The sequence below is a fragment of the Pipistrellus hanaki genome (genome assembly GCF_964339955.1).
Source record: "Pipistrellus hanaki genome assembly, chromosome: 2".
NCBI classification, from domain to species: Eukaryota; Metazoa; Chordata; class Mammalia; order Chiroptera; family Vespertilionidae; genus Pipistrellus; species Pipistrellus hanaki.
Genome location: NC_140504.1, coordinates 7,100,612 through 7,126,905, shown reverse-complemented (window position 1 = coordinate 7,126,905; position 26,294 = coordinate 7,100,612). Strand labels below are relative to the sequence as shown.

At 55.6% G+C, this 26,294-nt stretch overlaps 1 protein-coding gene across 11 annotated transcripts in view; it reads right to left on the bottom strand.

Moving 5' to 3' along the window:
* The window catches only part of TRPM2 (transient receptor potential cation channel subfamily M member 2), a 56,832-nt gene that overhangs the window by 14,354 nt on the left and 16,184 nt on the right, over nucleotides 1-26,294 (bottom strand). For 9 of the 11 annotated variants that reach the window (XM_084872077.1, XM_084872080.1, XM_084872073.1 and 6 more), the window contains 15 exons: nucleotides 25,214-25,394; nucleotides 23,696-23,757; nucleotides 22,410-22,610; nucleotides 18,718-18,820; nucleotides 15,004-15,125; nucleotides 14,402-14,755; nucleotides 11,514-11,651; nucleotides 10,212-10,341; nucleotides 9,869-10,014; nucleotides 8,918-9,030; nucleotides 7,491-7,704; nucleotides 6,620-6,738; nucleotides 6,032-6,164; nucleotides 5,405-5,576; nucleotides 225-408 (listed from right to left, as the gene is read on the bottom strand). In XM_084872077.1, coding sequence (XP_084728203.1) covers nucleotides 225-408; nucleotides 5,405-5,576; nucleotides 6,032-6,164; nucleotides 6,620-6,738; nucleotides 7,491-7,704; nucleotides 8,918-9,030; nucleotides 9,869-10,014; nucleotides 10,212-10,341; nucleotides 11,514-11,651; nucleotides 14,402-14,755; nucleotides 15,004-15,125; nucleotides 18,718-18,820; nucleotides 22,410-22,610; nucleotides 23,696-23,757; nucleotides 25,214-25,394 — 2,372 coding nt within the window. Of the gene's footprint in view, nucleotides 1-224; nucleotides 409-5,404; nucleotides 5,577-6,031; nucleotides 6,165-6,619; nucleotides 6,739-7,490; nucleotides 7,705-8,917; nucleotides 9,031-9,868; nucleotides 10,015-10,211; nucleotides 10,342-11,513; nucleotides 11,652-14,401; nucleotides 14,756-15,003; nucleotides 15,126-18,717; nucleotides 18,821-22,409; nucleotides 22,611-23,695; nucleotides 23,758-25,213; nucleotides 25,395-25,521; nucleotides 25,645-26,121; nucleotides 26,149-26,294 lie in introns of those variants that run through there. The other 2 variants (XM_084872075.1, XM_084872082.1) reach the window with 2 other exon arrangements.

Genomic DNA, 26,294 nt, shown 5'->3' with positions numbered 1-26,294 from the left:
GGCTGAATGACCAGACCGCTGGTCCCCAGCAGCAGTGCCCTGGAGAGACACATCAGTGCCCGGGACAGTGGGCAGGGAGAGTGGTGGGCATAGTCCAGCCTGGGTTGAATAGAGCACCTCAGAGCGTCTGGGTCCTGGGTCCCAGCTCAGGGTCCACTGGCACCGATGGTGGTGATGCCGGGGGAGGGGTGGTCAGCAAGCTGGACCTAGGTCCAAGCACTCACTTGAACATGGCGATGAGCAGGTTGAGCAGCAGGATGTTCGTGAAGAGCAGGTACAGGCAGAGCAGGATGACCGTCAGCCACTCGGGGAAGATGGGATGGTGCCGGCTGGCGTCGCTCTCAGGGCACTTGGGCTTGTAGGGGTCAGTGCCATTGGGGCTGCAATGGTCCAGGCTGAAGTCCACGCCTAGCATGGGGAGGGGGCAGAGAACTAAGAAGGCCATGCAGGCACAGGCCTGGGCACCTGCACCTCTGGGTGACCTCGGCTGGCAGCTCAGCCCCAAAGAGAGGTGTCCACCTGCACCCAGGCATCCCCTGGGGGCAGGACGTGCGGCTGCCAACGGAAGCCCCCCAAGCCGGCCTCCTCTGCAGGCTGGCACGGGACCCTGCCCAGGACCAGCCATCCCACCAGCATGTCCCAGGCTGGCTCCGGGAGGGCTGCTGTCACTGCTCACACACGGGTCCCAGCCTGGAGAGCCCCATGCAGTGGAGAGGATTCAAAAGGAGGAAATTAACAACTAGTGTAGATCCTGGGCAACCTGCAACCAGAGAGGGTCAAACCGGCCTCACCACCATTTGTCCACCATCCAGAGCTAAATGTCATTGATGACATGTACACATAAGGAACTGTTTGACATTGAAATTGGGTCTCAAAAGAACTGTTGGCCCAGAAAGAAACTCACTATAGACTGATTCATTTGCCTCTCAGCATAGCCATTATTGCTTGTCTCATTTTCGGTTCTTATAAGTGTATTTCTAGTAGCACATGATCTCACGCATCTAGGGGAAATGATGAACATAAACTGATGAACAAGAACAGACCCGGAGACAGGGAAGCATCGATCAGTCTATCAAACCTCAGAGGGAAGGTAAGGGAGGGGTAAGGGGGAGAGATCAACCAAAGGACTTGTATGCATGCATACAAGCCTAACCAGTGGTCACGGACAACAGAGGGGTGGGGGCATGCGTGGGGAGGGGTTTGGGATGGGGATGGGGACAAATATGTGACACGTTAATCAATAAATAAATTTAAAAAAAAAACTAGTGAAGAGAGAAGGAGGCATGGTAGAGACGGGACATATCATAAAGCATAAATTTGAGTGGTACATGAAAAAGTACCTAGGGAAACACACCACATTGTTAATAGTGGTTAACTCTGGGATGTGGATTAAGGACCACGTTTTTCTTTGTACTTAAGTTTGAATTTTTAAATTTTTTCAATAATGATTATGCACTGTTTTTGTTTTGTTTTTGTAATCAAATATATTTTTGAAAGTGTTACTAATTTTCTGAGCTAGAAACTCACTATCATAGGTGGCTAGATTATTATTATCTCTGAATACATAATAATGTGGCCACTCAGCGTGTGTGTGTGTGTGTGTGTGTGTGTGTGTGTGTATTAGAGGCCTGGTGCATGAATTTGTGCATGGGTGGGGTCCGGCCAGTCTGGCCAGGAGGAGGGGACATGGGTGGTTGGCCGGCCTGCCTCCTGGTCGAACTCCTGGTCGAGGGGACAATTTGCATATTAGCCTTTTATTATATAGGATATACACTGAGTAGCCAGATTATTATTCATTCAGAGATCATAACAATCTGGCCACTCAGTGTATATTAAGAAGAAGAGCTCAAATTAATAACATAACCTTTCACTTCAGTCAACTAAAAAGAGAAAAAGCAAACTAAATCCCAAGCAAGCAGAAGAAAGTAATAAAGACCAGAATGCAAATAATTACAATAAAATAAAGTATTTTTTAAAAACAAGAAAATGAACAAAACCAAAATCCGGTTCTTGAAAATGAGCAACAAAATCACAACCTTCTTTCTACACTGCATCAAGGGAGGAAAAAAGAAGTGGCTCAGATTACTAAAATCATAAATGAGAAGAGGACAGCACTGCCAACGTTACAAAAATAAAAAGAACCATAAAGACATGCTATAAAAAACTGCATGCTAACACATTAGTTCACTTAGAAAAATGGAGCTATTCCTAGAAAGACATAAACTACCAAACTGAAGAAGAAATAGAAAATACAAATAGACCTGCAACAAGTAACAAGATTGAATTCATAATTTTAAAACTTAACACATACACATATTCAGGCCCAGATGGCTTCACTGGTAAAGTCTACCAAGTGTATAAAGAAGAATTAAGGTAAATCTTCGACAAACTTTTCCAAAATATAAGAAAGGAGGGAGTGTCTCCCAAGTCACTCTATGAAGTTAGCATCCCGACACCAAAAGAGGACAAAACATGACAAGAAAACTACAGACCAATTCCCTTTGTGAATAAGATGCAAAAACCCTCACAACATGCTAGGACACTGAGCCCAGCAGCCTGCAAGGGGGATATACACCGTGGTGCCGTGAGATGTATCCCAGGAGCCTAGAGCTGGTTGAACATCTGAAAATCAATGAATATAATAACATTTCAAGAGATGCGGAAAGGGCATTTGACAAAATCTAACAGCCTTTCATAATAAAAACACTCAAGAAACCAGGAATAGAAGGGAACTTCTTCAATCAGATAACCGACATTTCCAGGAAACTCACCACATCGTACTTAACAGTGAACGACTAAAAGCTTCCCACCCCCTAAGATCCAGGACAAGATAAAGAGATGTGTTCTCAATACTTATCCTCAGCATTGTACCAGCAGGGTAAGTAGGCAAAAAAAGAAATAAAAGGCATCCAGATTGGAAAGGAACGAGTAAAAGTACCTCTACTTGCAGATGACATGATCTTTTATAGAGCAAATCCCATGCAACCCATTAAAAAATCAACTTGATCTAATAAAGAAGTTTGGCAAGACTTCCAGTACAGCCCTAATCGGTTTGGCTCAGTGGATAGAGTGTCGGCCTGCGGACTGAAAGGTCCCAGGTTCAATTCCAGTCAAGGGCATATACCTTGGTTGCAGGCACATCCCCAGAAGGGGGTGTGCAAGAGGCAGCTGATCGATGGTTCTCTCTCATCGATGTTTCTAACTCTCCATCCCTCTCCTTTCCTCTCTGTAAAAAATCAATAAAATGTATATTTTTTTAAAAAAAAACTTTCAGATACAAAATATAGTATGTTTCTCTTTTTTTTAATATATTTTATTGATTTTTGTACAGAGAGGAAGAGAGAGGGATAGAGAGTTAGAAACATCGATGAGAGAGAATCATCAATCAGCTGCCTCTTGCACAGCCCCCACGGAGGACATGCCCGCAACCAAGGTACATGCCCTTGACCGAAATCGAACCCGGGGCCCTTCAGTCCCCAAGCCGACGCTCTATCCATTGAGCCAAACCGATCCCGGCCAAAATATAGTATGTTTCTATACAGTAGCAACAAACAAAACAAACTTAATAGGACCATTCCATTTACAACAGTATGAAAAAAAATAAAACAATTAGGAATAAATTTAATAAAAGTAGAACGACTTATACAATGAAAACTACAAAATAGCATTGAAAGAAATGATAGACCTAAGTGAGTGGAAAGAGCTCCCATGTTCACAATCAAAATCCTAGATGCCTTTTTATCTTTTTTTTTTTTTTTAATTAATCAGTTGATCCAAAAATTCATATGGATCCAAAGGACCCAGAGGCCAGAACAATCTTGAGAAAGAAGAACCAAGGTGAAGGACAGACTCAAGCTTCCTGACTTTTAAACTTAATGTAGAACTACAGTAACCGAGAAAGCATTGTACTGACACAAGGACAGACATACAGATCCATGGAATGGATCCATATGTAAAGAACTCTAACACCTTAATAAAAGGACAACCCACTTGGAAAACGGGCAAAGGTTAGGGATAGTTATTACTCCAAAAAGACACAGAAACGGCTCCGTCAGTACATGAAGAGGTGCTCAACTTCATCGCGTCAGGGAAAAGCAAACGAAAACCACAGCGAGACACACTCCACACCCACCGGACCTGCCGGGGTAAGAAAGCCGGCCAGGACCAGGGTTGGCGAGGAGATGGAGAACCTGGAACCCGAGCACGGTCAGGGGGATAAAAACGGAGCAGGCGCTAAGGAACACAGTTTGCAGTTTCTCATGGGTTACCATTAACCCAGCAGTTTTGCTGATAGGAATATATCCAGGAGAAGTTAAAAAATTTCAACACAAAAACTCTAAGTAACTGTTCACAGCTACAGTGTTCATAGCAGCCAAACAGTGCAAACAACTCCAATGCTCACCTTCTTAGGAAGAAACAAAAAAAGGAGTGAGAGACCTTGCCGCAATGGAATATTATTTAGCCACAAAGAAGAAGTAAAATGCTAATACAGGCTATGATACGAACGAATCTTTTTAAAAATATATATTTTATTGATTTTTTACAGAGAGGATGGAGAGAGATAGAGTTAGAAACATCGATGAGGGAAACATCGATCAGCTGCCTCCTGCACACCTCCTACTGGGGATGTGCCCACAACCCAGGTACATGCCCTTGACCGGAATCAAACCTGGGACCTTTCAGTCCGCAGACCGACGCTCTAGCCACTGAGCCAAACCAGTTAGGCAGATACGAACGAATCTTGAAAACATTATGCAAGACACAAAAGACTACATGTTGCGTCCTCCAATCTATAGGCAGCGTCCACAAAAGACATCTACAGAGATGAAAAGTAGATTGGAGGTTTCCTATGGCTGAGCAGAGGAGGGGATGGGGAGTGACTGCTGATCTGTATGGGTGTCTTTTGGGGTGATGCACATGTTAAATCAGATTCTAAATGTGAGTGGATATCTGCAAATATAAAATTAGATCCTAAATTTTAGATTCTAAAATTAGCAAGTAAAGGCAAAATTCCGTATACACAAAGCGTTCTTTCCATCTAAGAAGGAGGAAGTTATTTCTGAATGGGGGTGTGGGGGAGAGAAGGAATAGGGAGGCACTAACGCTGGGGAGGGGGTGTCACTGATGCCCAGTGCCCCAGGCCACACCCTCGATGCACCCGGATCTCAGCCAAAGCTTTGAGGTGCAGCTCAGCACCCATCCCCGCCCCGGCTGATGCCTTCCCTGCCCGCTCAGCTGGACAGTGTGTGCACCTGCCGTTTCTTTCCCAGGGGGTCCCGGGACCTCCCCCCCAGGAGCGGCATTCGGCACGTGGGGAAGGCCCACCCTCCTCTCCTCGCCCCGGGAGCTCCCAGGACCCCGGCTGGCGTGAGGCTCCTCTCCCGCCGCGGTCAGGCCGTCTTACCGTCGATGTAGGCCGGGATCTGCCCGAAGATGGTGAGGTACGACTGGTACACCACCCCCCGGAAGATCCAGTCCACCCGGCGCTCGTTGTGGATGAGGATGGCCTGCTTGGCCACCCCGAAGGACACAACCCACACGGCCAGCAGGAAGAGGAAGAAGAAGACGTCCTTCATCTGCAGAGACAGGACGGCCCCGGCTGCAGCCCCACGCACGCCTTCCTCTCCCTGACCGCGAGTGGACCCCCCCACCCACCCTCCCTGCCTGGCTGTGAACCCCGCAGCGGAGGGAGAAGTACCGACACCCACGCTGCGGGTGCTCTGGGGACACAGCCCTGGGGGACTGCGGCTGGGTCCCAATGGGGTCCTGAGCACACCCCAATGTGTAGGAGGGGTTGGATGTGGCTGTGACCCTCAGAGGGGATCAACAGGAGCTGTTAACAGGGATCAGGAATGCGCGGTGGCAATCAGGGAGGGCTGCCTGGAAGAGGTGGTATACAGGAAAAGCCCTGAGACAGGGTGTGCCAGGAGGTGAGCGCCCAGGGCCAAGCAGGGGTGTGGGATGCTAGGTGTATGCGTTAAGCCCCGGTGCACCTCGCCTGCAGCTGCCATCAGGCCCCTCGTCTCCTTACCATCCGCTTCACGATGATTATCTTGGGCCCCAGCGTCTTGCTGATGGTGAATATGTGCATCAGCCGGAGGCAGAACATGATGAAGTCCAGAGAGAGGACAATGCGCCCGGGGTACAGCAATCCCGGGATCAGCCTGGCCCAGGGCAGAGTCAGGGCCCTCAGCTTGCTGCTCCCACAGCTTGTCCCCAGCCACCCGCTCGCCTGCCCATGCCCATGCCCATGCCCACATGTGGGCCCTGGAGCAAAGGGCTCTAGCAATTCCTGGGCCCTGAAGTTCTAAAAACTGGGTGTGAGCTCAGGGGACAGAGTCTCCGGTGGGGTGCAGCGCTTATTCTCCAGAAAGATCTAGAAGCCCAGCCTCGGGCAGGTAGCCAGCTGTGCAGGCATCCTGGGACAGGAGGCTGGAGGGGGCCCTCAGCCTCATGGAGAAAGGGGACCCTGCATGGGGCAGCCATCCCCCGGGGGGGCAGGGTCGCCCACTGGACAGACAGGCCCATTCAGAGGTAGCCAAGTCCCCGAGGGTGGCCGGCTCTGGTCCAGCCTCGAGGCCACCGCTGGGGGCAGGCGCCCAGGGGAGAGGCCGCTCACCGGCAGGTCAGGCCCGCGACGAAGAGCAGGATGGCGGCGATGTCCAGCTTGTTCCAGAAGTCGCTGAAGTACAGGAGCGCCATCTTCACCAGCCCACACTCGTCAGGGTCGTAGAGGAGCTGTGAGAGGACCATTACGGGGCCTGGCTGCCCTGGCTCTTATCTTACCCCAAGTACAATGCTCGCCCCCTCCTGGAGAGTGAGGCTACTGCGGAGGGGAGGGGTCGGATTCCCACCATTCCCACCGTTCCCACCACCCTGGGTCAGGAACAGCGGGAGGAGCCTGGGCAGAAGGTGCCACTGAGACCCACCTCCAGGTGCAGGACCTCAGCCCTGCCCCGTATGCAAATGTACAGTATGCAAATGTACCGTATGCAAATGAGTGTTGGGGAAGCCCTCCCCACAGGCAGGAGCCAGGTCCCTGCAGCTCCAAGAGGAGGGGGAGACCCTGGAGTGACCATGAGAGCCTGCAGGGGTCCCCACACCCTCCTCTGGGTACCAGGCCCCAGACCCAGGCAGCTGCAGGGTGGGGCAGGGGGCCCCTGGGAACAACCAGGTCCCTCATGGACCACTGGGCTGACTAGGGGAGAAGGGAATGCCCTCGGCTGTGGGCGGCCCCTGTGAGCCTGGCCCCTCCTGGAAAGGTCTGGATGCGGGAGGCCTGAGGGGAGGAGGGCAGGGGGAGGCTGGCAGACAGGGGGCAGAACCACGTGGCCCGCACCTCCTTCCATTGCTCAGGTCCCGACAGGTGGGACGGTTACACAATGTGCGCAGCGGGGCCCAAGGGCCCGGGAGACAGTGACAGTGGCGGGCGGAGGGGCCCAGTGGGCAGGGAGACTCCCCCAAGGCCGGCGAGGGGGGGCGGGACGCACCTGCCGCAGCTCCTCGCACACCAGGGAGAAGAGCCAGAGGTAGATGAGGCGCTCGCACCAGGAGGGCGAGGGCTGGAAGTCCACCATGAGCACGTAGGCGAAGAGGCAGAGGAAGGTGAAGTAGGACAGGATGTTCAGGTGGAAGATGACCACGGGCGCGTTGAAGAAGGCGCGGACCCGGGCCAGGCCCCGCACTGCCTGCAGCCTCCGGTCCCTGCGGCGACAGCGCGGCGTGAGGGGCCTGCGGCCTGGGGACTGAGCCCCCTGACCCAGGCCCTGTGCTCAGGGCGCCCCGCACGTGCTCACACCTGTGGCGGGGAGGGCGGACACCCCCTATCGCCCTGCACACACAGCTACGGCAGAGCCCCACCAGATGCCCTGGAGAGCAAGGACCCCAACTGAGCCCGTGGCCTGGTTCCATGGAGCCTTAACAGATCCTCAGCCACTCAGCGCAGGTGGGTGCCCGGGGCAGGTGGGTGCCCGGGGCAGGAGGGTGCCCGGGGCAGGTGGGTGCCCGGGGCAGGTGGGTGCTCAGGGCAGGTGAGTGTCCAGGGCAGGTGGGTGTCCAGGGCAGGTGGGTGTTCAGGGCAGGTGGGTGCTCAGGGAAGGTGGGTGCTCAGGGAAGGTGGGTGCTCAGGGCAGGTGGGTGTTCGGGGCAGGAGGGTGCTCGGGACAGGTGGGTGCCCGGGGCAGGTGGGTGCTGAGGAAAGGTGGGTGCTCAGGGCAGGTGGGTGCCCGGGTCAGGAGGGTGCCCGGGGCAGGTGGGTGCTCGGGTCAGAAGGGTGCTCAGGACAGGTGGGTGCTCAGGACAGGTGGGTGCTCAGGGCAGGTGGGTGCCCCGGGCAGGTGGGTGCCCAGGTCAGGAGGGTGCTCAGGGCAGGTGGGTGTTCAGGGCAGGTGGGTGTTCAGGGCAGGTTGGAGCTTTGCACAGGTGAGGCCCCTCCCTCTGCCTCCTGCCTGATGCATCCCCACCATCTAGGATCCAGTCACTGCCCTGAGGATACACGCAACTTGCCCCTGGTGAGGGCATTGAGATCACCTGCAGCCCTGCAGCCCCACATGCCCACAGCCCCGCAGCCTCACAGCCCGCAGCCCCGCAGCCCCACATGCCCACAGCCCCGCAGCCTCACAGCCCACAGCCCCGCAGCCCCACAGCCCACAGCCTCACAGCCCCGCAGCCCCGCAGCCCCGCAGCCCCGCAGCCCCACATGCCTGCAGCCCCACAGCCCGCCGCCTCACAGCCCCGCAGCCCCGCAGCCCCACATGCCCACAACCCCACAGCCCCACAGCCCGCAGCCCCACAGCCCCGCAGCTTCACAGCCCCGCAGCACCACTGCCCCACAGCCCTGCAGCCCCGCAGCCCCGGAGCCCCACAGCCCCGCAGCCCCGCAGCCCCGCAGCCCCGCAGCCCCGCAGCCGGGTGGCACCTGAAGGAGACGAGGCTGGTGGTGAGCAGCGGGAAGGCCAGCATGCACAGGATCACCCGCCAGAGCCCGTTGTCCACGCTGAGTTGGCCCCACCACACCTTGGTCAGGAAGGCCTGTGGACAGAGGGGCCAGCTTCAGGACAGTGGGCCCTTCACCCCATCCTCCCCTGGGGCTCCCTGGGCCCCACCCTCGAGGCGGGAGTCCACCCTTGAGGGGGAGTCCACATGCTCAGCACAGTGCCCTTTGCCCCCCCCAACCATGAGAGTCAGTGAGTGGCACAGGGCAGCCTGCCTCCTGCCTGTGAGGAGCGGCTCCCGGTGGGCAGGCTGGGCTCTCCCAGAGATGAGGGCGGAGAGAGGGGGCCACACCCTGGCTTGTGCTCAAGGCCCTCCTCCCTGGCTCTCACAGCTGGCCCCTCTGAGCACTGTGTGGAGGCGGGGGGGGGCGGGGGAATAAAAGAGGGGACAGGACTCCTCCCCACCATCTTCCCAGGCCCCAGCACAGCACGGGGCGTGACAGTGCTCCGTGGGCATGGTGGCAGCACGAAGCGGTGCTCATGGCAGTGCTGGTGTTCTGGAGGCACCTGCCAAACTCCAGGCTCCGGAGCGCGTGGAGGGCTCCCTGCTCCGCCCTCTCCCGAGGCCCCAGGTGGGGGATGTCCACAGCCCTGGCTCCTGGGGCCACAAGGGAGGGGGGCGTCCAGGTAGGAGCACCCTGTGTGGTGACGACTAACGTCCTGCCTCTCCTTTAGCATTAGTTTCCTTCCCCGTAAACAGGGGGGGGGGGGGGGAGGGCCTCGGGACTCTGCAGCAGGTGACCCACAGGTCTGGCATCATCCCTCTTCCAAATGGACCTGAAACCGGTGGACATGTGCGCCCTCTACTGGGCAGAGGCTGCATCGCCACGACAGCACCAGGCGGCTGTTCCCGGAAGCAGCCCGCCTGCGGTCACCTGGATGCCCCCGTGGGACACGAACTTCATGTCCTTGGCCTCCAGGGCCAGCTGCAGGCAGGTGGTCTTGCCCCAGGCCTCGGACACCCGGGTGAGCAGCTTCTGCGCTCTCTCCTCGTCCTTCCGGTAGCACTCGGTGAAGACGCCTACGGAGAGCGGGACCCTGTCACAGCAGCAGGGTCCCCATCCAGGGCCCCTCCAGGCGGCACAGATGGGACAGGAGTGGAACTGACATCTGGGCAAGGAGGACCTCAGAGGGACGCCGAGGGGCTGGGATCCAGGACGAGGACCCCAGGGCGACTCAGGGTGCTGGGTGGGCAGGAGGCCCGGCCCGTCGACTCACCGATGGCTCTGTGCTCATACTCGTCGGCGAGCGCCAGCATCTCCTCGGAGCTGTCCGTGTCCTCCTCCTCCTTGGAGAGCTCCTTGAGGATCTTGCTGCAGGCCAAGGCCGCAGCGATGCAGTCCTGGCTCTGGGCCAGGGGAGCCACCATCAGGGCCCGCGTGGTCCGCAGACACACCGCCCGGGGTGATGAAGGCAGAGACCCCGGGAGAGCAGGGGCCCCTGGGCATTGCTTGCTGTGGCCCTTCTCTTTACAGACCATTTGGGTCACCCACATCAACACAGATACCATTTCTGAGGCCCAGCCTTCTGCATGGGCCCGTGGAAGTCACAAGCTGGACACAGGGCACCAGCACAGCACTGCTGGCAGGAGGCCCAGCTCCCGGGGCATCTGGTCAACCCCAGATGCGGGGCTGAGGGTCAGAGAGCACCAATGGAGAGAAACAGGAGCAGGCCCTGCAGGTCTCCGTCCATGCACAGGGCACCCTGCCTCTGTGGCACCGCCAGCCAGGCACCAGAGGGGGACTGAGAAAACCTCACAGAGGCCCTCAAACCACAGCCCGGAGGTGCTGGGTGCAGGAGCAGCGCCAGCCCAGCATGAGGGCTGGTGTCAGAGCCTGGGAGTCTGCGTTTGGCCTTCCACCATCCCCACCCCCAAGCCCCACAGGGCACCTGAGGCCACAGTCAGGCCCGGCCCAGCGCTGACCACCCTGCCCATGGGGAAGGACGAACCTCCCAGGACCACCTCCAGTGCCACACTGCTGGTGACAACTGGGGGAGAGCTAACTCTTTGAGAGCAATTCAGAAATGCCAGCACTAAAACCAGGGGCCTCTCTGAGAAAAACTTACTAATTTTACTTTTCCTTAAAGAGGAGAATCAGCTGGAGCCAGGCTCAGGCAGGGGCACCAGGGCCTGCTGTCTCTTGGAGATCCCCAACAGCCAATGGGGAGACGCAGCCCCTCCCGGGACAGAGCTTGCCCTGCAGCCTCTGAACAGAATGGCCACCGCTCAGGCGCTGACCCCCAGAGCCCACGGGGCCCACAGAGGATGGCTCTTCCTGGCCAGCCTCCTCCCTGCATGGACCTGCAGGAGTCTGTGTGTCTCACCTTTTAAACAATTATTGTCTTGCCTAGAGCTAAGCCCTCTGTTCTCAACACTGGACACCCCGAGTCCCTTCAGGTGTTGTGATGCCCTCTGCCCTCCCTCCACGGCTCTGGCCACCCCACCTGCTGCTGTCAGTGCTGGACTTGCTGGCCAAGCTCCCTGCTGGAGCCCTGTCATTGGCCCGTGTATCTGGTTACCTGAGCCCAGATGATTTCTGCCAGCTCCCGGCGGTTCTGGACGATGGCCCAAATGAGAAGATCGCGGACCGGGTCCATGGTGAAGGCGACCTGGCCTGACGAGCGTTTGTAGAGGGAACGGAGACTCACTCCCTGCACCTGTGAGTGGTGGACAGTCAGAGCCCCTGCCCAGGTCCCCGCCAGCATCAGGTTCCCCAAGGGGCCTGGCGGGGTGCAGGTCCTGAGCGCAGCCCACGTCTTCTCAACCTCTGCCCCTGGGGGACGAGCCCTGCCACCTGCATTTTCAACAGCATCATGAACACCAGGGTTAAAAACCCATCACTGGACACACGTAAAAGCATCCAGAAGGTGGAATACCAGTGGCTCCTGCACCGACATTTGCAGATCCTGTAACACTCCAGGCTGCTCAAGGTTCCTCGGTCCTACCCAACCCCATCAAAGCCCCTGTCTATGAAGAAAAATTCTAACACAGAGTCTGTTGCCAGAGCCATGGCTATGAGCTCCTCAGGGACCCACGCCATGTCTTGTGAAAGAGAAAGCAAGCAGAAAAGGCTGCTGGGCAGACCCTGAGGGTCTGTGAGGACAGGAAGGCACTGGGTGGCAGACACGAGGCTTCCCGGCCGGTCAGTCAGTAAACACACACTCAGCCGGCCTGGAAACAATTCCCAGAGACAGAGTTCCCATCCTCCGTCTCACACACAAAATGGCACTTTCTCTAAGTGGTTCTGGAAGTTTCCCAAATGCCCATCTTTATTTTAAAAAATAGCTTATCTTCTTAAATTACAGACATGGTCAAGTGTGAGCTTCTCTTTTGGACTTTCTAAAGTACCTTCCCGCTGAGTATCTTAAACACAACACTGGGATCAAGGAGAGCAGAACCACAAACACGGGTAATGCAACCACAGCCACGCCTTTCTCAGGGGTCAGGCAGAGCTTGCCTGGGATAACAACCACACGCAAAAACCCAGAAGAAGTGGGTCATTTTCTAGCAGGAAAAACAAACAAACAAAACAATATGATTTTAGGTTGCAGGAACCACCACCAATACCACAGAGAAATCATCAGGATAGAAAATGAAGAAGTTATCAGAGCTTCTACCCAAAAAGGGCCCCAGGCCCCAATGGACTCACAGGGGAGTCTGCTGAGCTTGTAAGAAGCAGTGAATTCCAGCCCCATCAACTGTTCCAGAGCAGAGGAAGAAGGAAGGCTTGCCAGCGGGTTTTACAAGACTGACACAGAACTGGTACCAGAACCTGGCAAAGACAGCCCCCGAGATAAAAGTACAATCAAAGCCTTAAACATTTGGATGCAAAAACCCTGAAAATATTGGCAACAGAACCCAGTGTCATATTAAACACACCTAACCCTGCCATCAAGGTGAGAGTCAAAACAGCAATAGAAACATTTCACAATCAGAAAACCTATTAAAATAATCCCTTAAGGCACATGTGTCAAACACAAGGCCCGCGGGCCAAATCCAGCCCGCCAGGCCTTGCAATGTGGCCCGCACCACGCTGTCATCACTGCACTCCGCTGTCAGTTTATGACATTGTCAGTTTATGACTGTTCAGTAAACCATTCGGCCTGCGATTTAGGCTGGATTTTAGATTTTGGCCCCTTCTCTGATTGAGTTCGACACCCCTACCTTAAGGTCAAAGAGCAGTTCCAGTTCTCAAAGGGAAACTGACAAAACAGCACTGAGGCTTGGCTTATAAAGTCTTAATTAATGACTGGACAACTACTCCCTGATGATACACCAGCGCCAGGGCACCTCATACAGACATGGGTGGAATATTGTGAATTGTAAGCCCACCCGGTGAGCAGGACTTGGGGTCTAGGGCATAATGGGAATCATTTTCCTTACATAACCTTTTGTATCATTTGAAATTTTCAGAAAGTAAGTTATGGGCTGAATTATGTCCCTCCCCAAATTGATATGTTGACTCCCCAACTCCCAATGTGACTGTATTTGGAGACAGGGTCTCCAAGGCGGTGGGTAGTTGGGGTTAAATGAGGTCATATGGATGGGGCCCTGATCCAACAGGATTAGAGTCTTTATAAGAAGAGGAAGCAATGGAGGGATGAGGACACATATGTAATATCTTAATCAATAAAGAAATTTGAAGAAGAAGAAGAAAGAGGAGGAGGAGGAGGAGGAGGAGGAGGAGGAGGAGGAGGAGGAGAAAGGAAAGCAGCCCTAACCAATTTGGTTCAAGAAGAAGAAGAAGAAGCAGAAGCAGAAGCAGAAGCAGAAGAAGAAGAAGAGGAAGAGGAGGAGGAGAAGGAGGAGGAAGAGGAGGAGGAGGAGGAGGAGGAAGAGGAGGAGGAGGAGGAGGAGGAGGAGGAGGAGGAGGAGGAGGAGGAGAAAGCAGCCCTAACCAGTTTGGCTCAGTGGACAGAGCGTTAGCCTGCAGACTGAAGGGTCCCGGGGCTCAATTCCGGTCAAGGTCACATGTTTGGGTTGCAGGCTTGGTCACCAGCAGGGAGCCTGTAGGAGGTAGCCAATCAATGATTCTCTCTCATTGTTGATGTTTCTACCTCTCTCCCCCTCTCTCTTCCACTCTGAAATTAATAAAAATATACATATTTTTAAAAACATTTAAAAACAAAGGAAAAAAAGAAGAAGAGGAAGCGGCACAGAGCACTCTCTCCCGATGGGCACAAGCAGAAGAAAGGCGGTCTGCAACCAAGAAGGAAGGCCTTACTTTTGCTGTGTAAGCCCCAGTCTGTGGTCCTTTGTCCTGGCAGCTGAGCAGAGAGGAGGGCAGGAAGGGTATTTCTCTTCTAATAAAAACGTAACCCAAATATTTTCTCACAAAGCGCTAAGGACCCAGCCGTGGCCCAGCCTGCAGGCCACGCGGAGCGGGGGCCACGTTACCAGCACGCACGTTGAGCTTGATGTGGGGCACGGGCAGCAGGAGCCGCGGCCGGTCGCTGGAGCGGGGCCGGGGGTACAGCGGCTGCGTGGAGTCGCCCAGGAGCTCCCGCAGCACCTGCGCCACGTGGTGCATCTGCACGGCAGGCAGGGCGGGCGCGCAGGCCACGCGCTCCGGCTCCTCGGCCAGCACCTTCTGCAGCTTGCAGTGGAACAGGCAGGAGGGGTCCAGGTTCTTGTACAGGTAGAGCAGCGTGTCCCACGTGACGAACTCCTTCAGCCGCAGCCCGTTCTCCAGGAAGAGCTTCACGAAGTCGGGCTTGTTGGAGATGAGGGCGGCCGTCATCATGGGATGCAGCTCTGAAGGCTGAGAGAGAGCGCCGTGGGGGGACTGCATCTGGTCATCGGGCCCCCCTCCCCCGGAACCCGGGCTTCAACCCCCTTGGGTGGGGACAACTGTGGTCTCCAGTTTAGGGAGGAGACAATTGGCTGGGCCACCCTCCACCAAGAGAAGGGCTGGATCTAGACAGAGGCCATCCTGCTCCTGCGGCATGATTCCTGTGGGCCAGAGACACCCCCTCCACCCACCCGCAGGGCAGCCCCGAGAGGCTGTACCTTCCACTGCCGCTCATCCGTGAAGATCTCGCTCCGGGCAATGTCCACGCGGTTCCACGCCACTGCCAGCTTCAGCTGGTGGTCCCAGTTCTCGTGGCCAAAGTGGTCGTGGCTCCGAGAGGCTGCAGGTGAGAAACCCAGCATCCCAGGCTCCAAGCTGGACCTCGAAGCCGCTCGCTGTCCGTCAGCACCCCTGCCCTCTAACAAAGCCAGAGAGGCCGGGCTGGGCACCAGCCTCAGCTCTCAGTGATTTTAATTCAGCAAGTACAGGGCTCTGTTGCAGTCTTCCCCCCCACCCCCACCCCAACACACACACCTTTATACAAACTTTTCCTTCCACTGCTCGAACCAGGGAATCTTGGGTTTTGGTCGCCATCTGGCTCCCCCCAGCTCCCCTGCCCAGCCCACCTTTTGGTCAAGCCCTAAGTTGAAGGAACACACAGTCTCCAGTCTCCAAAAGGTGGGCTCTTCTACATTCACATTAAAACGTCACCGCCACAGAGCTGTCACACTCCTTTTCAGTCTTTTTTTAAATTTTTTAAATATATTTTATTGATTTTTTTTTACAGAGAGGAAGGGAGAGGAATAGAGGGTTAGAAACATTGATGAGAGAGAAACATCGACCAGCTGCCTCTTGCACACCCCCTACTGGGGATGTGCCCGCAACCAAGGCACATGCCCTTGATGAAAATTGAACCTGGGACCTTTCAATCTGCAGGCCAACGCTCTATCCACTGAGCCAAACCCGTTTCGGCTCCTTTTAAGTCTTGATTCCAAAACCACCACCTCACCCAGGTCATGCAAGAATTTTGCCCAACTAGTTTACGTTCTCTTTCGGGTCTAACATTTTCAAATGCAGGTTGTTGTCTGGGGAAGCAAAAAAAGAAGAAGGACTCTGACCCTTACCTCATGCCACACACAAAGTTAACTCAGGTGGGTCACAAACGTAAGCCTAAGAACCGTGCCCTTGAGTTGCCATGATGGATAGAAAGAAGCATTTGCAACCACAGGGATGGGCGAAGGTTTCTCGGGGTACAAAGAACACGAGCATGAAAGGAACAAGTTGGTAAATTAAAATGCCTTAACACTTAAGCCTTCTGCTCTTCAGAGACACCCTGGAGGAGATACAAAAGCAGACCAGGAGCCAAGAGAAAATATCCCAGCACCTACATCTGACAAAGGATTTGTATTAGAATCTACCAAAGCTTTTACAACCCCAAAATGAAAAGACAACCAACCAAGTGAACATGAACAAGATGCTACCCACGTGGCCAACAAGCCCAGGGGCCAATGCTCATGATGTCAGTCATCAGGGGACCATAGGGAGAGGTCGCCTCCCACCCGCCAGGAAGGACAATAGATACTACACGTTGTCAAGGCTGCAGAGAGGTAAACTACCGTTTTTTTGGAAAACGGTTTGACAGTTTCTTATAAAGTTAAACATACACTCACCCTGAAGAACCCGTCATTCCACTCCTAGACGTGGACCCGAGAGAAATGAAAACAGATGGGCGTGTTCATAATAGCCCCGAACTGGAGGCAACCACAATGCCCAGCAAATGCCGCTCCTGACAGAGTAACACTCAGCCGCAAAGAGGAGCTAGCTGAGTTCTGACACCTGTAACAACGTGGAGCTATGCCAACATCATCTTGCTAAAGCTTTTCATCGAGGTTAACAGAATTCTATAGTGTGCAAATCCTAAAAGGTACAGCTCGACGGCTTTTTACTCTATGGACACCTGCATGACCACCACCAAGATCATTCCAATGCCCTGAGGCTTGCTCACGCTCCTCCCACTCAGCAACTGCAAGAGGGGCCCATACCCACAGCGCTAGCTTTGCTGACTCTGAACATCGTCACAGGCTGCTGGGACTTGGTGCCCCACGTCCCTAGGGTCCATCTTTTTTCTTTTTTTCAGAGAGGAAGTGAGAGGGAGAGATAGAAACATCAATGATGAGAGACAATCATAGATCTGCTGCCTCCTGCATGCCTCCTACTGGGGATGGAGCCTGAAACCTGGGGATGTGCCCTGACCAGAATCAAACCAGAAACCCTTCAGTCTGCAGGCAGGGACCAGCTATCCACTGAGCAAAACCAGCCAGGGCGCTGGGGTCCATCTTGAGCCACGACACCTGTGGCAACATGGTATAGGGTCCTTTCTCTGCCAGCTGGGCGCAGATGGTTAGACCCAATGCCCCCCTCCATGTCTTGGCCTTTGAAGGCCACAGCAGCCTGGGATGTCTCCAGGAATGAGCTGCCCGGTGTCCCTCTCTTGGACCTTTGGCCCCCATAAGAGAAGGCAGGGAACAGACAAGCAGATGCTTCCCAGCCCCGTCTGTGCCGTGACACCCTCAGACCCGCCCCCACCAGACAGACAGGCAGTGAGCCGCGCCTCCTTATCCCAGCCCCACACGCTGGTCTGCCGCCGCCAGGACAGAGCGCTCGCTCTGGTTCTGTTGGACCCGCCCTCCCCGGTTCTTCTCTGTTCCAGCAAGAATCTCCCTGGACGGAGGCCTTTATTAAGGTGACCAGACGTCCTGCTTTTGGCGGGACAGTCCCGATTTTTAACAATTTGTCCCACGTCCTGTGGCGTTTTAAAAAAGTCCCGATTTTGCTGAAACCAGTTTGGCTCAGTGGATAGAGCATTGGTCTGCGGACTGAAGGGTCCCAGTTCGATTCCGGTCAAGGGCATGCATATTGGTTGCGGGCACATCCCCGGTAGGGGGTGTGCAGGAGGCAGCTGGTCGATGTTTCTCTCTTATCAACGTTTCTAACTCTCTATCCTTCTCCCTTCCTCTTTGTGGAAAATCAGTAAAATATATATTTTTTTTAAAAAAAAAAAAAGAAAAGAAAAGAAAAAAGAAATACGGGACATCCAGTTCAATGTGAATTTCAGAAAAGCAATGCATAATTTAAAATAAATAAATAAATAAAAATAAAATAATTAAAAAAGTCCCAATTTAAAAAAAAAAATTAAAATGTCGCGGGACACAGGACAAATTGTTAAAAATCGGGACTGTCCTGCCAAAAGCAAGACATCTGGTCACCTTACTTTACACCAAAGCCTCCAGTCTAAGGTTAACCATCACGTTGGCTAGGTGAGGTTTTAAGGACAACATTCAGTCCTTCTGTCACGGAGGGACACGGAGTGGACATACAGAAAAGAGGTCACGTCTGACACTGTCTTGTGGAAGCTTCTGCGTCAGCATCTGCGTGGGGTGTGTTCCCGGCACAGCCACGTGGAGCCGGAGGACAGGGAAGACAGGGAGGGACTCACTTCCCCAGCAGAGGGAGAAGAGGGAAGTGTGGGCCTGGGAACGATGGCCAGAGGGCAGAGGCCAGACCAAGCAGACTGCCCAAGGCTCTGTGGTCAGAGGAGCCCCTGCGTGTTGACTCTGCTGAGGGTGGGGGGGGGGGGGAGGCAGGGAGTTCAAGCATGGAACCAAGTGTGGGGAGTCAGGAGTGGGAATTCCAAGCTTCTTTCTTTTTACCCTGAGATTTTATCAGAAACCGGCATGGCCACAAAGCGATAAATGACCACGCTCAGATTTCAGTTAAAAAGACAAATTGAGAATTCGCCTGCACCCCAACATCGGCAATGGGCACCCACCTGCCAGCCGCCCTCTGACCAGTGTGTCCAACAGACCAGAACTCAGGCCTGAACACCCTCGTTCCAGCTTCTCCCCGTGGCCCTCACCGTGCCGGCCCCTCACCTTTCAGCAAGGCCTGCAGGATGGCCACGTCCACGTCCTGCTGGCCATCCTTGCCTTCCCGGAAGATGGTCAGCAGCTGCCGCCTCCGAACAATGTCTTGGATCTGCAACAAGCATTCCCCAAGTGGGGTCCCAGCGGTGAGCGGGCCTCCTGCCTCCTCCTGGGGCCCCCGGAGAATGGAGGCCCCGGACTCGGAGCCAGAGCCCTGGGCATGAGTCCTGCCTGCCTGTGTGGCCGGGACCATGAAAGCTCTTACAACACAAAAGACTCCCCAGGCCCTGGACAGTAGAGATGAAGATGCTTAAGGACCAAATATGTGATCTTTTGCAAGTGGCCTGTGGTGCAGAAAACACAGCCACGGTGTAAAGAGTGTCCACCCTGTCCGTGAGCTGGTCTTGCTTAACATAAGACTTCTCTCTTGGTCCTCCCGCCTGGACCCTGCCATTCCTCACTCTACCTGGCTGCCTATTTACCTACCTACCTATCTATCCATCCATCCATACATCGATCCAATTATCTACCTACCTATCCATCTATAAATCCACATATCTATCTGCCCACCCTACCTGTCTACCTACCTACCAATCGATATTGTCTATCTATCTAGCCACCCTATCTATCTATATATCTATCTGTTTATCTATTCAGCCAATTTTCAGAACCCACTGTTAGATTCATTTCTGAGAACTGGCTAGATAGATAGATAGATAGATAGATGATAGATAGATACCAGACATATACCTATCATCTATCTAGCATCTATCTGTCTATGACATCGTTTTCTGCCTGCTACCATTGCTGCTCCCCGGACCCCTTCACCCTGAGGCCAGCGTTCACATTCCTTCATGGCCCAAAAGCTTCAGACACTACCCCAGGCCCAGGCCGACCACACCCGGCCTCCCTCCTTCCCCCTCACCTCACCTGTCGCTCATGTTTCCAGACTGGCCATTCCCTACCTAGAAGGCACCCCTCAAACACCCACATCCACCCCTAAAATCCCAATCTTCCCCATCCCTCGGGGTGCAGCTCTCATGGCAATTCCAAAATAACCCCTGGCCTCCCAGTACCACCGCCTGCCAGCCAAAGTGTCTCCTGAACGTAACCCGCCTTTGGTTCACATCACAGCGACCATTTTTGGAGTGCACACGTGGAGACGAAAACTAAGCCCTCTGCATAAAGGTTCTTGTCCCGTCCTCCGAGCTGAAGTACCACTGTTCCTGTCTGACGGGCAAGGAGAGCAGCGGAGAGAGGGCGGTGTGTCCTCCTGACTCACAGACTTTCGGTGCCGGCTGGGAGCCCGGTGATGAGAGCCGTGGCTGGTGTCCACGTGCACAGTGGCAGTGTCTGAGGAGAAGGCCACCTGCTCACCCTGCCGCCCACCACGGTGTACACCCAGCTCGGGATTTGCTGGGTGATTTTTTTTTGGTTTGGTTTGTTGTTTTTAATCCTCAGCTGAGGATATTTTCCCATTGATTTTTAGAAAGAGTGAAAGGGAGGGGAAGAGACAGAGAAACATCAATGTGAGACACATTGATTGGCTGCCTCCCACACGCCCTCTGACCAGGGCCAGTGATCAAGCCTGCAACTGAGGTACGTGTCCTTGACCGGAGTTGAACCCATGACCCTTCAGTCTGCCGGCCGATGCTCTAACCACTGAGCAACTGGCAGCTCTGAATTACTACTCATGACCATGAAGCTGGAGGTCCCCTCCTTCAAACCAGAGTAGCAATGAGGGGCCGCCCCTGGATGGCCCGGTGCCATTACATGAGTGCCATTTTCATGACACACAAGGAAGATGGAAAAACACAGGCCCCTCTGGACAGCAGTGGGTTAGAGTCGGTTCTGAGAACTGCCTGAATAATTTATCAACCAACCAGGAAAGGCCCCGGGCCTGCCCGCTCATTCCCCGTGGCTCCGTGGGGAACCCAGCTGGCGCTCGCAGCCGACCTCAGAGTCTTCACGAACCGGCCTGCACAAATGGCAAAAATAGGCTCCGGAACATCACGTCGAACAAGGGCACCCTGAGGCCAAGGAAGCGCTGACAAGAACAGGTCCCTGCGCCGCCACAGAACCCGCAGCAGGGCCTGCTGCCATCCACAGAGAGCTGGCTGCCTTGACCTCCGCCCCCACCAGGGCCAGGCCCCCAGCATCTCCCCACCCTCTATGGCTCCCGAGGGGGCGTCCTCCTTCACTTGGTCCCTATGAGTGTCCCCGTGGTCTCTGGCTGGTGGGCATGACCGCCCATGCGGCCTGAAATGAGACAGAGTGGGGGCCACAGTGCTCCACAGACTGGCCCTGAAAGGTATACATCAGGCGCTTAAGACAGAATTTCCAGGAATGTCTGCAGCCTGGCCCATCATCCATGGAGCCAGATAAAGGATACAGACCCAGTGACTTCACAGGCCCACCTACTGTTGGGAAAACAGGGATCAGAGAGGTGCTGAGTGCCCTCACTGAGAATCCTGCCAGGAGACAGGGATCACGTGAGCTCAGGATGGCGGACCCCCAGCCCCGAGACAGCAGTCAGCATGACCAGAGGAACCAGGGTGCAGGGGGCTCTCCCCTGAGCTCACCCCGCTGGCCACGGGCTTCATGGGAAGCTGAGGGCTGAGCCAGCCACACTCCCTCACACTCCTGGAGGCTGGGGTCATGGCTGTGAGTTTGCTGGGGCCCCCTGAAACCTGGATTGGGAAGATGGCTGCCTCTGAGTCCGCTCCAAGTGACCCAGGGCTCCCAGTTGAGCCAGACAGCCTCCAAGTATCAGAGGACTCCTGCCCTACAGCCTAGAGCAGTGGTCTGCAAACTCATTAATCAACAGAGCCAAATATCAGCAGTACAACGATTGGAATTTCTTTTGAGAGCCAAAAACCAACTTCTGCGCATGGGCCATGAAGTTTCAATCGCACTGTACGTGCACCCCCGCACGTGGTATTTTGTGGAAGGGGCCAAAAAGCCACGTGTGGCTCGAGAGCCACAGTTTGCCGACCACTGGTCTAGAGAGAATGCCCCACCCGGTCTGTCTGTAAGGGGTCCCTGAAGCTTCTCTGCCCATCTGTAGCTCTCTCCCAGGCGCTGCAGCCTCCCAAACACTCCAGAGTGTACCCTGAAACACTAACCCTGAGGATGCCCACGAGAGGCCCATGCCCACTGATGCCTCCGAGGAAGCATGGAGGTGCCTCCCAGATCACCTCCTGGGGTGGGAGCCATGGGTGGCCCCGTCTATACATGCTCTGCCTGCCTCCCCGTCCAGTCAACCCCGGAGAGCCTCCATGAACATACAGAGAGGCCCTGAGCCCCCCAGGCTCGGGGTGGGCATGACCAGGCAGCACCTTGGTTGCCCTAATCCCAGCTCCCCACTCCTCTGCTCCCTTCCTGGCCAAGCACCAGCATCCTGGCCTCCCACCCAGGAGCCCCTGACCTGCAGTGTGCCAGCTGGGCATGGAGTTCTGCGGGTGACAGGTTCCAGGCACGCCCTCTCGGCAGGACAGCGTGCTTCCTCGCTGTAGCTCGCCTGCCTGCCCGGGGCCCTCTACCCGCAAGCTCGAAGCCCCCACCCTCTGCAGATCACTCCCGTGCCCACCCAGGCCCCTGGGGCTCTGTTTCTGGATCGCTCACGCCCCGGCCCTATGGATCAGGCCACCGGCCCCTGGGAGCCAGCAGCTCCCGGTGGCCACCGGGCCGGCCCGCCTCACCTTCTTGGTCCACTCCACAATGGTGCCCTCGGTGAAGGTCTCGAACATCTCCTGGAAAAACACGGCCAGCTTCTGCTGGATCAGGGCGATGGTGATCTCGGAGATGGGCAGGCCGGCCACCTGCGCGATGACGTCGGCCACGCGGCCCGAGCCCTCCACCACCACGCACGGGGTGCCGTGGGTGATGGCGTTGTAGATGGTCTGCAAGTCAGGGGCCGACCGTGAGCGGGACCCGGTCCCTCGCCACGCTCACGCTTCCCGAAAAGGGGAACTCTCTGACGGCATTTAACGCCTGAGCTCAGGGCTTTAGTGACATTCACTGGGAATACTGATCAGTGCCGCAGCAGCCCCTGCTCTGAGGGGGAGACGGCCAATCCTGAGATGCTGGGGAGTGTCCCGCTGACACACCATCTCCTCCAGACCTGTCTCTCAACGGCTCCAGAGCAGGACACCAGAGCATCTCCAGAGACGGGGCGCCACCTGGGCCAGAGGAAGTGTCACAGTGCTAAGCAGCTTTCAAAGGCTGACACTCTGGCCCTGGCTGGTTTTGCTCAGTGGTTGGAGTGTCAGCCTGTGGACTGTAGGGTCTCAGGTTTGATTCTGGCCAAGGGCACATGCCCCCAAGGACCCAGCATGATTGCAATTCCGGGAAGGAGCCCCTAACCCAGTGGCAGGATGCCTGCCCGGGAGCAGGTGCTGTGCCATGAGCGGGAAAACCAGGAGGAGGAGCCTGAGAATGGCGGGCGTGAGGACCAGATGTGTCCCTATCGCCCCAGGAAACCCCTGAGTTTCACTTTCACCTCCTGGGGTGACGGAACGTTTAACGACGTTTTCTATGCTCCTGCCCCAAACTGGCAGGCTGGGCCGCCACATACGTTCCTGCACGGAGGTGCCACGGACGAGGTGAGCCACACACTGGGGAGTGGGCTCAGAATGAAGGTCCGTGGGCAGCACGTTAACACCGCTGAGGAACCTCCGTGATGTCCAGCTGCCACACCCGTGGCTGCCCTGGTCCTGGAGGCAGAGGACCGTCACTCCATCCTTGCTGCAGTCCCCTCTGGGGCCCCTCTTACTGGTCCATCGCCCAGGGCCATAGCTAGTGCCCCATCCCCCCTCACCTGGAGAGGGCCCACCGCATGGGGGCCGCCCCTTCTCCATCTCCTGGGGCAGCTCCTCACCCTCTCCTGCCAGTGACCAATAGGATGCTGGGAACAGCGTTGGGTCAGCTGTCCCCCCTGAAGCCGGACTTGACCCCCAGGGGCCCCTAACCACTGGCCAGTACTTACGTGCAACGTGCCAGGTCCTCCCTCCAGCACCACACAGACGATGGGGATCTTGATGGCCACACCTGGGACGAAGCACAGAGCCCCAGGGAGGGCATGTGGGGCTCCGCTCCGCCTGGGGTGCTGCCCCACCCCCTGCAGCTCCAGGCTGATAGCGAGGAAGTGTCACAGTGCTCAGCAGCTTTCAAAGGCTGACACACTAGCCCTGGCTGGTTAGGCTCAGTGGTTGGAGTGTCAGCCTGTGGACTGAGGGTCTCAGGTTTGATTCGGGTCAAGGGCACATGCCTCAATTGCAGGCTCAATCCTCCAGGAGGCAACCAATCGATGTATCTCTCTCACATCGATGTTTCTCTCTCTCTCTCTCTCTCTCTCTCTCTCTCTCTCTCTCTCTCTCTCTCTCTCTCTCCCTCTCCCTTCCACTCTCTTAAAAATCAATAAAAAAATATCCTTGAATGAGAATTAACAATAAAATAAGTAAACGAGGCTGACGCTGTGGAGTCACATGTCATCTGCCTGTCCTACATAAGAGAGCAAATTCAAGAGCCTCGTGATGGCTCCACCACATGACCGCCCTGCTTTTCTCTGCAGCCCGTTCATGGCGCCTCGGGTCTGGGCAGGCCATGGGACACCTCGAGCAGGTGGGCATAACGCACCGTGTGGCCCGGGAGCACAGCATCCGAACCACGGGGACCAAACCTCAGTCCTCTGTCCAGACCCTTGGCCCCACCATGAGCCTTTCCTCAGCCTGCAGCCAGGGGTCCCGTTAGAAAAATCCTTCCCCAGCAGCTAACCTGCTCTAAGAGCTGCCGCAATCACACTGTCCCCACTCACTCCAGCCTAACACTCCCACCTGGTCTCTCAGTCCAAGCAGGGCCAGAGGGTGGCCCTGACCAGCAAGCCAGTGTCACCTGGGAGCCTAGAAGCAGCTGCTGCCCACCTAGACCTGAGTCACAGAGCAGGGGCGGGCCCTGGGGCGGTGATTGACAAGCCTTCCAGGGGACTCTGCTGTGCAGGAACAGACCAGGGGCGGGCCCGGGGGGTGACTGACAAGCCTTTCAGGGGACTCTGCTGTGCAGCAAAGCTTGAGAACCTCTGCTCTCATGGTGCCTGATGAACCCAGGGACAGAGCCAGAGCCTCTGTTATCCCGGGTCCTGCCCGCACCCCAAACCCCGTCTCTGACCCCCATTGTCCGAGAACCCATCCCATCCCATCCACAGGGGAAAAGATGCCAGGCCCCAGGGCGCCCTTTCTTAGTTCTACCCGAGGTCGAGCTTGTAAAGTGACTGCAGGATGGTCTCTGACCTGAGCGCAAGCAGAAAAGCCGGGGCCTGCCCTGACTTCCTGCCCCTGGCTACACAGGGCACGAGGAGATGACCTCCGGACTCAGTGTAAAGACATCCACGTGTGCTCAGACTGTGCCCTAAGCGCCCCTCCCCGCCTGGGGGACGTCCAGGTGGCTGCCAGCTGTGCCCCCGTCACCGTGACCAGCCTGCGGTGCCCCTGGAAGCGCGCTGCCTCACCTCCTCTCTCCTTCGTCTGCTCCGAGATGAACTTCTCCAGCTTGGACCTCAGGGGGATCTCGACCCCATAGCGGCCGTGGGTCCCGTCGTCCACAAGGATGAAGTGGGAGTGGTTGCTGTCCAGGCAGGTCAGGTGACCCTGCCCTTCCTCGTCCATGATGTACTCGGCAGGGAAGCCGCCCTGGGGGTGGCCAGGGAAGAGTCAGACACGTGGACGGGAAGTTCTGTATGGTGAATGCTAGAAGTGGGGGCAGGGGGGTCAGGGAAATACTAACCCCAAGAGACTTCAGGCCCTAACCCCCGCGAACCTGTGAGTGTGGCCTTATTTGGAAAAAGCCTTTGCAGTTGTGACCGAGTTAAGGATCTTAACGTGGGAAGATTATTCTAGACTGTCCAGCTGGGTCCTAAATGCCACCATAACCATCTTCAGCCTGTGACCACAGAGACAGAGGCTGGAGTGATGCAGCTCCAAGCCAAGGAAACCCGTCAGCCACCAGGAGCCGGGAGAGGCAGGAAAGGCTTCTCCTACAGCCTTAGGAGGGAGCAAGGCCCTGCCAGCATCTGAATTTAGGCCAGTGGTCGGTCAACTCATGAGTCAACGGAGCCAAATGTCAACAGCACAATGACTGAAATTTCTTTTGAGAGCCAAATGTTTTCAACATAAGCTATACAGGCAAGTACATTGTTATTAACTTAATTAGGGTGCTCCTAAGCTGGCCTTTGCTAAAAACTCAAGGGGCCCAAATGCCGCATGTGGCTCGCGAGCCGCAGTTTGCCGACCACTGATTTAGGCCAAGTGATGCCGATCTCAGAGTCCTGGTCTCCAGGCTGCAGGGGAGGCCATTCCTGTGGCTCCAAGCCATGACACGTATAGTCACTAACTGTCCCAGGCAATGGCAGGTGCTCACCCTTGTGTGACCTTGGCCATGCCACTTCCTTCTGCTAAGTCCAGTTCACATCCGGGCAGCCGTTAAGGTGACCAGTGGTGGCAGGTTAGGGACCTTTTGTGAACCGATCCTAGAATTTTAGAGCGGGAAACCAGAGTCCAGCCAAGCTCGCTGCTTGTCCCGGGTCACCAGGG